Source organism: Atractosteus spatula, chromosome 4 (assembly GCF_055471065.1).
Source record: "Atractosteus spatula isolate fAtrSpa1 chromosome 4, fAtrSpa1.hap1, whole genome shotgun sequence".
In the NCBI taxonomy this organism is placed as follows: domain Eukaryota; kingdom Metazoa; phylum Chordata; class Actinopteri; order Semionotiformes; family Lepisosteidae; genus Atractosteus; species Atractosteus spatula.
The window spans coordinates 63,230,951-63,241,069 of NC_142709.1; the positions used below are offsets into that span (position 1 = coordinate 63,230,951).

The following is a 10,119-nucleotide window of genomic DNA, read 5'->3' on the forward strand; positions in this document are numbered from 1 at the left end:
ATCCAGCCATGGCTTTGCTGTACATCACTGTTATTTTCAGCGCCGCGGCACTGACTTCTACAGCTCCCCTGCAGTGTGACAAAGCAGTGAAGCCCTTAATGATCAAAGATCTCAATGAAGTAAGACTGTGAAACAAAAAAAGAAACAGAACCTGACAGTAGTCAAGTAAAACCCACAGAGTTCACACCTGGGTACATGATAGAGTATTATCATGGTAATATAAAGAACCTGAAGTGGCTCATCGCTTTTAGCAGTAAAACTGTAGTAAAACCATGGAACTAATGGAGTAAACACTACCCATTCCACACATTATCTGTTTAAATGTTTCAAATGGGTATTGAAGTGCAAATACCTCCAATCTAAATATTTAGAAAGGAGGCAGAGTAAAGTACATGTTATTGAGTGCAAATTTCATTTTAAAATTCCTTCCATGTAGAGCTAATCATTGGTGCTTTATGTGATTCTATCATACTTATTTCTCCTGTTATTTGTGTTTTTTACAAAGTCTTAAATACAAATATAAAGACTTTTGGCATTCAGTACTATTTGTAGATAATCGGATTAATGTTATACTCAATGTTTTATTGACCAAAAAAATGATTATGTGCCAACTACAGCTCATAGCAGCAAGTTAACCCCCTAGTCAGGATACAGACAAGTAATCAGACTGATGATAGCATGGAAGTACACCGGGATCTGTTGAGTAACCGTTAAAATTAATTTAAAAGGCACAATTTGTAGCTCTGCTTGCAAAGTACTAATTTACGGGCTTTTTAATGTGTACATCTCTCTTTTCCCTGCTTGTAGATCAAAGGAAAATGGATTCTGATCTCAGGTGCTACAGATTATAAAAAATATCAGGATATGCTGAAGGAGTTGCAGAGCTCCTGGATCGAGGTCCTGCCTCTCACTACTAATGCAAGCATCATGAATCAGGGTTACAAGATGTGAGTAGTGTTATGCCTAAACCTAAACCTGTATTGTTAGAACATCCTCTCACTTGTGCAGCAATGTAATTGTCTTTCTGGTACATACTGTAGGTACAGTACACTCTCTACGGACAGTAAAAACCCAAATGTTTTTCAGGAAATCTATGATGGCCTGCAATGGCACAGATGTTCAGTTATATTCTCAGTGTGACTCCAGTGTTAGTGGATAGTGCTAGTGTCACACAGGTTGAGGGTCCTGGGTTTGATTCCATCTGGGAGAGCCTTTGTGAAGTTTGCAGGTTCACTTCATGTTACTGTAGTCTTCCTCTGAGTACTTCAGTTTATTTCCACCTCAAAGCTGTCCCTTTCTGGGGTGGAAGGAGGTTTTGATCTTGGGAGGTTGAGGAGGTTGTTCCCAGTATAACCACTCTTGTTTGTGAACTTTATGTTCTTAAATGAAATAAGAATTAATAATAATAATAATAATAATTGCTTACACTTATATAGCGCTTTTCTGGACACTCCACTCAAAGCGCTTTACAGGTAATGGGGACTCCCCTCCACCACCACCAATGTGCAGCATCCACCTGGATGAAGCGACGGCAGCCATAGTGCGCCAGAACGCTCACCACACATCAGCTATCAGTGGGGAGGATAGCAGAGTAATGAAACCAATTCATAGATGGGGATTATTAGGAGGCCATGATTGGTAAGGGCCAATGGGAAATTTGGCCAGGACGCCAGGTGTTACACCCCTACTCTTTTTGAGAAACGCCCTGGGATTTTTAATGACCACAGGACCTCGGTTTTACGTCTCATCCGAAGGACGGCGCCTGTTTTACAGTATAGTGTCCCTGTCACTACACTGGGGCATTAGGACCCACATGGACTGCAGGTTGAGCGCCCCCTGCTGGCCCCACTAACACCTCTTCCAGCAGCAACCTTAGTTTTTCCCAATTAAACAGCATACAGATAGTCAGATGCAGAACATTGGCTGTATGGAACTTGTATTTCTTGTCCAGTTTATGGTAGCTTCTTTGTCATTTTATGAAATTCTAATTCACAGCAGATCTAATAATAATAATAATAATTTAAAAAAATAATAATAACCTTTTATTTAGCACCTTGAAAAATGGCTTCTCAAGGTGCTTTCCAGCACAACAACAACAAAAAAAACAATATTGTATATATACAATGAAAATACACAATGAGAGGAGACAGTAGATGGGGGCGAGAATATGGTAGGAGCAAATGGGTACAGTATATAACAAAACCAGTAAAGTAAAGGCCCTTCTAAAGAAGAAGGTTTTGAGTCTAGATTTGAAAGAATTTAGACAAGGTGACTCTCTGATATCCTTGGGGATAGAGTTACAGAGCTTTGGGGGAATAACAGAAAAAGGCCCTGTCACCCATAGAGTGTAGACGGGCTTGGGGAACAGATAGGAGACCAGACTTAGAAGAGCGAAGGTCACGAGGTGGAGAGTAGGACGATAGTAGCTCAGACAGGTACAGAGGTACCAAGCCATGCAGAGCTTTATACAGTAGGTGAGCATGAGGACTTTAAAGTCAACAACAAATCTGACAGGAAGCCAATGTGAGGACTCCAGGATAGGAATAATGTGATCACTTGCTCTATACCTTGTCAAGATTCTCGCTGCAGAATTTTGGACGTACGGGAGTTTGTTCAGTGTGTGTTCATGGGTATTTTGTTATGGATGTGGTTACTAATAAAGTACAGTTGCCTTGTGTGACTATGTAAAACTTATTTCTCATTTCAGGAAGAACTGTACTTGGCTTCCTTCTTACATGAACTTGAAAGACGAAAGTGGAACTCTATTCTTTGAATGTATGTTGAATTACAAAATTCCCTTTTTGAAATGTGTGGGGAAAGAGGCATGATGTTCACTAAAACGTGATGCCAGGGTAATTAGAAAGCAGTCCCATTATTACTGCTGAAGTACTTTGGCACAAATGGCTTGGTAAAAGGTTCATTAATGGATACTTCATACAATTCCAAAATTAAAGAACAGGTTTTACTAAAGGTTTGTAATGGAATGTATTGGAAGATCCATTATTTGAGTATCCCTGTGCCAAGCTCTTGTAATTTAACTTATTTCATGGTCCTCTAACAGAATCACAGAAGGCTATAAGGCTTTCTAATTTATAGCTAAAAAGATAGACTATTATTGATATGATAGAATGTTGAATAAATCTTAGTTTACACTCTCAGAGGCACTAAGCCTTTGTTAACTTAAAACATGTAACCCATTGCAGTCCTTTGAAATCAGAACTCAGTACCCATGTGTACACCTCTTGTATAACGCTGATACCAATATTTCTGATACCACTAATTGTGAAAAATAACCACAAACCAAGCAGATTAAATACAAATTATTTTTATATACATTACTTCATGTTGCAGCTTCTTCACTGATAAAACGAAAGGCATTCCCGATGTTTATTGTTATAATCATAGGATTTTCAAACAAAGCAACAGTGACGTCAACACCGTAGCATGAATGAAATTATCCAGTTTCCAGAAAGAGCGCTCTGTAGAGTGATTCCCAGACTTATTGGATTTCTTTCCAGCTGAGGTCTCAGTTACACAATTGTGCTAATATGTTGCTTAACTAGAACTATTTTCGTCTGGTACAAAAATGTTCTCATTTACTACAAAGATGGAAGTTACAAATAAAAGGAAACGTCCTATGTATTTTGGAATTAAATACAATTAAAAGAGTCAAAACTTTATTATTAGTTCAGTAATAGTTTAGCTAGCTAACTATTAGCTAACACAAACCATCAGGAACTGTGGACCCTGAACCCCTGCCTTAATAAACAGGCCGAAGAATACTATTGAGGAAAACAATCAGAATTCAAGAAGAAAGTCTCAACAGTCAATGGAGACTTATATAGACATCGATATATATCGTACAGGATTTTTACAGTCACAGACATTTTCAAATACTGTGGAAGGCATGTCAAAAGTATGGGGGATGTTACCGTTATTCAAGGTATATCTTAGGCCATAATATATACAGTACATAGTATTTATTATGTAGGATAATACACAAAAGACAAATTACATATGTCAAATTATATGGAATATTCCTATAATTAACTGGAAAGTTACATCCTAACATTTAATCTAATTATCTTTCTTTATTGATTAATATATGCAAAACATTTTTTAAACATTGGTATATAAATAGTCACAGTATTTAATTTACAATGAATAACATATAGAGTGGATTGAGTTTTTCCTTAGCAATTCCTTTAGACAACAAGTATAAAACATACCTGTTACATAGCTACAGACAAAAGCCATGAAAAAGCCAAAAGGATTTTACCAGTTCATCTCCAGTTTGATTTTTTTCTAGTTTACAACATCAGTTTTACACTCCTGGAGACCTTCCCCGATTGTCTTTTGATGAACATAACCAGCGTTGAAGAAGAGCAGCTGATACACACTCTTTATTTTTTTGGTAAGTTCTCCTATTCTTGCATCAAGGAACAATGTACAGTACAATTTTGGAACACATTCCCATTGCGTGATGGTGTCAAGTAGCCCAAACATACCAAAAGGCATGATTGTTTTGGTTGAATTTGTAGAAGATGATGTTAGTTGCCAGATTTTTGTGGCCATAATCTCACTTTGGTATATTTTATACCTCATGTAATTCATGCATTACAATGGTTAATCTTCTCTGTAACTTGGAGGCAACTGTTCTAACCACAATATACATTTTTAGGGAGATCACGACAGATTAATGCAACGTACCTTGAAGAGTACCAGAAGCAGGTGCAGTGCCTTGGATTACCCCCACCAGATTTCTTTGATCATGGGAAAGGTGAGCTGTATTAAATATTAGTGTATTATACACAGGCAGCACTGTGGCGCAGTGGTTGGCATTGCTTCTTCATAGCACTGGGGTCCTGGGTTTAATTCTGGACCTGTGGTGCTATCTGGGTGGAGTTTACTTGTTTTTATCTTGTCTTCAAAGACATATTGGGAGGTTAAATTGCTCCTGGGAAAAGTGGCTCTGGTGTGAGTGTGATTGTGCCTGTGACTATGCATATTTGTGTTTGTCTCCCCTGTGAAGGACTGGTGTCCTGTCCAGAGTGTACCCTGCTTTGTGCCCGTTTATAAGGCGCCTGTTATAAACCAGGATAAGCTCCAGCTCTCCATGACACTGTTTTGGAAGAAACAGTTTGAAAATACCTGTAGATGGGTGTATTATACAGTACACTACACTGTAGAATCATAATATTTAGAAGAAAATATCATGGATAGAATTTGAATTGCAGACCTTGAAAATTACCAAAGGAATGCTGGTCCTGTGAGATAACACATAATATACTCCCTCTACCTTTGGTGAAGAGAGGTTAGTCGGAGCTTGGTAATCTTTTCAAACCAAGCTCTACAATACAAGTTTTACAGAAGCAAGGTCCAGCAGGGTTTATCTCTTTTCACATCACTAGCAGCTAAGGAGTTAAGCAGAACAGTTGAATCAGTCCAGAAGACAGCAGTCATAAAGAACTCCACCCTAAAGTAGTACTGAAAAATAAATTATTGAACAGGATATTATGGTTAAGGATATTACAACTTAACCATCCTCCAAAACCGCTGGTGAATTACTATAGAATGTACAGTACATATAGTATAGTGAACATGTGTACTCATAACCGTTTAATATAGAATATTACACTGACATCTACTAAAACACGTGCTTTCATACAGGATTAGGCTATCGAGAAATGGATGCAAAATGCTAAAGATACTATTGTACATAACTTACTGCAGAAACAGGGTTAACACTTATTGCTAATGTAAAACACAATTTTGTATGTAGAAAAATCCAGTTGTTTTGCTGGCACATAACTGAGAATTAATGACAAACTGTTGTTTCTCTTTCCCAGAGCTGTGTCCCTTCAAAGAGAAATCAGAAGTTTCACACACACAGCTTTCAAAATCGGACAAAGACTAACTCCATAAAACCTTCCAGGTTGTCCAGAAAAAACAGCAAAAACCCATCTATTCTATTTTTTTTTCGAATGATTGTTCACCCTTAGCAATTAGTTAATATATACACATGCACATACTGTATCTGTTACCTTGAGAGCAAGGACTAAGCATCTCTGCTTTTGGAAACCACCTTTACCCCTTCTTACCTGCTTATTTTCCTGGTTACCTTTGAACCTCCTGGCTACATACTGTAAGTAAAACCAGCATATTTTAGCTTCCTGGGAAATAAATCAAATTACATTTTTTGGACTGAAAAAGAACTAATACATAATACATGTTAACACTAGACAATTTTGTAACTTTTCCTCTGTTGTCTGATTTCCGCATATCTTTGTAAAGATATCTTTCTCAGACTTCTGGACAATTCAAAGCTATAAAATATCTTTGACAGTATTACATTGAAATGTACGTTAATGGCAATAATGTTCTCCAAACAATAAAAAGAATTATATTTATTTGCCTCCTGGAGAATGTTTTCTGTTGTCTTTTGTTGTTTTTTTTTAAGTATAAAACTATTAATACTAGGACTATCAAATTATTAATAGCTATTGAGCAGACTGTAAAAAAGCAAATCTTGAACCATATTTGCAAAGCTTGGAATAAAAATAATTTACCAGTCCTCACAGATTTTAACCTGAGCAACCTGAAGTCATTGCTCATCTAAGATCTGTGTAAGTGACTATATCATTCCTTCCAGAAACCTGTCTCAGGAAGGTGGACAACATTAATCCTCAGAAAACAGCTGTAGTGTCCACACAGGAGTAGCAATTCACCACAACATAGTCACAGTGAAAGCATGCCTCAAACGTGGTATCAATGCTTTTATAGAAACAATTACAGTAGATGCCATAACAGGATGTCAAATAATTGAAATAAATCTGACTCCAGTGATGTACAGTATAGCTCCCCTTTTCTGCCCTTTCATTGGCCTAAATTCTCCATAGTCCTACAGTAAGTCTATGGAGACTTACTGTAGGACTATGGACTACAGTCCAGACTGGACTGATTTCCAGTCACAGATTGTTTTGCTTTCCATTGAATGAACAGCCGGGGGGGGGGATACTTGGCAGACTTTATTTGTTGCTTTCAGGGGGCTATACATTCCATGCAATGTTTTTTTTTAAAGGATGACTTTTTAAAATGGAGGGGGGTCAGGGGTTAGGCAGAACTACAGTACACATGTCTTATCTTGCAATAGACAAAAATAGTTTTTGCAGAGTCAAGATACAAACATCTTCTCTGAGTTTTGTGTCTCCGTTAAGTGTGTGTCACTTGTCTGAGACACAGAAAAATGAGCAAGCCAGCATGTGAAGGATTCTGTCTTTACAGACAATCAATGAGGAACACCATTCCATAACATCATCATCAGAATGCATATACTGTACAGAGAGACAGACAGGCATGAAACTGATATTCCATTTTGTTTTTTCTGTATATTCACTGAACTGATACATCTTTGCTGGGTGTGTTTGATTTAGAAAAAAATCTGATGTGCAAATCATTAAAGTGCTTAAAAAGAGAGTATGCATAATGTATATGTATTAAATGTTTAAACGGGCTTAAACCACAACCTGCCTTTATCTATCTCTATGAGTTATGCCAACTCCACAGAAATATCTATTGTGGGAGAAAGGTTAAAAATAAAGACTGGAAACAAATATTCAGACAGGGAGCTAGTAAGGACACCATTGTTTCAATCATACAAATTTCAATAGCAGACTGAGTGTAGGCTAGATTACTGAAAAAATCTAAAACACCTGCATACAAACGTTATGATAGAAACACCAGAGGAAAGCAATGGAGCGCAAATTGAACAGATGGTTTGTCTGTGATGTTCTGACCATGTATGGATGGATACACCCTACATTACAAAACCTTCCTGGGGACAACATCATACTCCATGCCAATATTTCAGATTGCTTCTATTGTTTTCACAGCAATAAAGCCAGTACTGTATACAGCATATACACACCATAAATCAATTTAATTGGCTACCTACTGTACTGTATATGCATCATCCACGCAAACAGGGGCTCACTCTATGATGATCAGCATGATTAGAATAATTAATTGAGATAATGGTTATAGAATGTCAAGTAGAAATGTTCAGCTAGCCTGTGCTGTCAACAGTTCGCTTGCTTGAGTTTATCTCTGTTGTGTGTCGTCACCTGGTTTCCGCAGTAACAGGAACGCAGCTGCTGTTCCACTGTATAGATCGTTCAGACCTGTATTGTATCCGCTGGGAAACTCGAAACAGCGACTGATGAGAAGAGAACAAAACTGGGGATATCACCTGTTAGTGTGGGGGCCCGTACGCGGAGGGTCATTACACTGGGTAAAATTCTCTCTTAGGACCTTTTAACGACTACAAGAGAAACAATGAACAAGCTGGCAGCGACTCTCGTTAATAAATTTCTTTCGGGCTTTTGTCTTTTCACCTAATCTTCGCTGTACGGTACTTCATTGATTGTAGCTAGACTGTTCTAGCTACATTTAGATTAATATAGAATATACTACTTGAAAGGTCACTATGGACTTCGGAAACCAAACTTTGGTGAACACGAATACGCTAGAATACAGTACATTCTGTAACCACCTATTTTACCGAAGTACTTAATACAATGAGACAATCTGCCCAAGTAATACGTTGATACTGTATGTAATGATTGTGCCATTTGCTTGTTGTTTCACGTGTTGATCTGAGTTTCCTCACTTAATAAGGGACAAATCTGCTCTTCTCCTTTTTTTTCCTACCGAATTTACAGTAGGATTTCCGCTAACCACAAATCATTAATTGGTAAAGGACGAAATTTAGGGCGACTTGACTGTCATTACAGTATCTCCGTAGTATTTATAGTTATTTAAAACAATAAACTTGATTAGGAATCTATGAAATACCCACCTACTGTACCTTTTTTCATTTCCCCCCCGAAGTGGTACTGCACGTGTAGTGTTGTGCCTCCGTTTGTACTGCAACACTACTAAGGCAAGCCATCATATATCAGAGGGAGACTTTCTCGAAGAAACGCTTAAAAACCTGAAATGTTTTCCCCATGTTAGGCTTATTTATTATAAGGCTGGCGATTCGGGAGTTGTATAAATGGTCAGAATGCTTTAAAATGTGGATAGTAGCAGAACGTCACTTGTTCAGAATTCGGGATCATCTTAGAATAGTTTGTTACATACAGTACTGTATTGTTCCACCACTATTTAAAGCCATTGCGAAGCAGCAAGCCCGCCTGCTGCCTTTTAAAAAACAAATAAAACAAAATACAGACACAATTAATTTATTAACGTCCACGTAGTCATCAGATACTGCCAATCATCCATTTATTTACCTCGTACTGAGCAGTATTTCTGTTTGCATCAACACATCATCAGTCAGCTATAGTTTTACTAACCTGTTTCACAATGGGTGATTAGTGATTAGAAAGCGGAAATAAAACCCTTACATTCATCTAAAGCTACAGTATGTGCGAAGGAAATGACAAAAGATCAGGAAAACTGCTCTAGTTAACATGTTTAGAACTTGTTTTCCACAACATAGGAGTTGGGATCTTAGACTAAATGCGTTTCAGCACTCAAAACACAGCAGTAATCTTATATGTTAAATGCGTGTTAACCCTAGTTGATAGAGGTAGGTTACATAACAAAAATATACTGGTTACCTTACTATACAGTACATGGTTATGTGCAACTATGGATGATCACTTGAACACCTATTTCAATAAGTACAAAAATGTTGAAAATTATAACTAGCTTGCATAATTAATTGATCCAGAATTTTAAAATGATCTGTACAACACTAAATCAACAAGAAGTTATGTACATCCTGCTGCAGCACATATTCCCTTTCTTACGTCAGATCTATTTAAAGTTTTAAAGTACTTTAAACATTCATAGCCCTGTGACCCAAAATGTTTTTTTTTTCTAAAGTCTCACTTGTCAAGCAAGTCAATAGATGAAGTAATACATGTCAGTTCTGGTGTAATTGATCGATTGAACAAGGGCTACAGTACAAAACCATATGCACACACTTTACTCTAATTCTGTATAATCTCACTTCTTCTCAGTCTAACCCCACAAGAATTGCTCGTCTACAGCACTTTGCAGAATGGCTGCAGCTGAGCAGTTGGCTTGTTCCGTGGCAGGTGCGAGGGGCAG

General features: G+C 37.6%; 1 protein-coding gene across 1 annotated transcript; it reads left to right on the plus strand.

Moving 5' to 3' along the window:
- Positions 1–6,404, plus strand: LOC148836820 (uncharacterized). Its single transcript, XM_088914922.1, has 6 exons — positions 1–119; positions 808–947; positions 2,708–2,775; positions 4,310–4,414; positions 4,682–4,780; positions 5,850–6,404. Exons 1-6 carry the CDS (start codon positions 9–11, stop codon positions 5,915–5,917), a joined length of 591 nt encoding a protein of 196 aa, XP_088771048.1. The 5' UTR covers positions 1–8; the 3' UTR covers positions 5,918–6,404.
- The last annotated feature ends 3,715 nt before the right edge of the window (positions 6,405–10,119 follow it).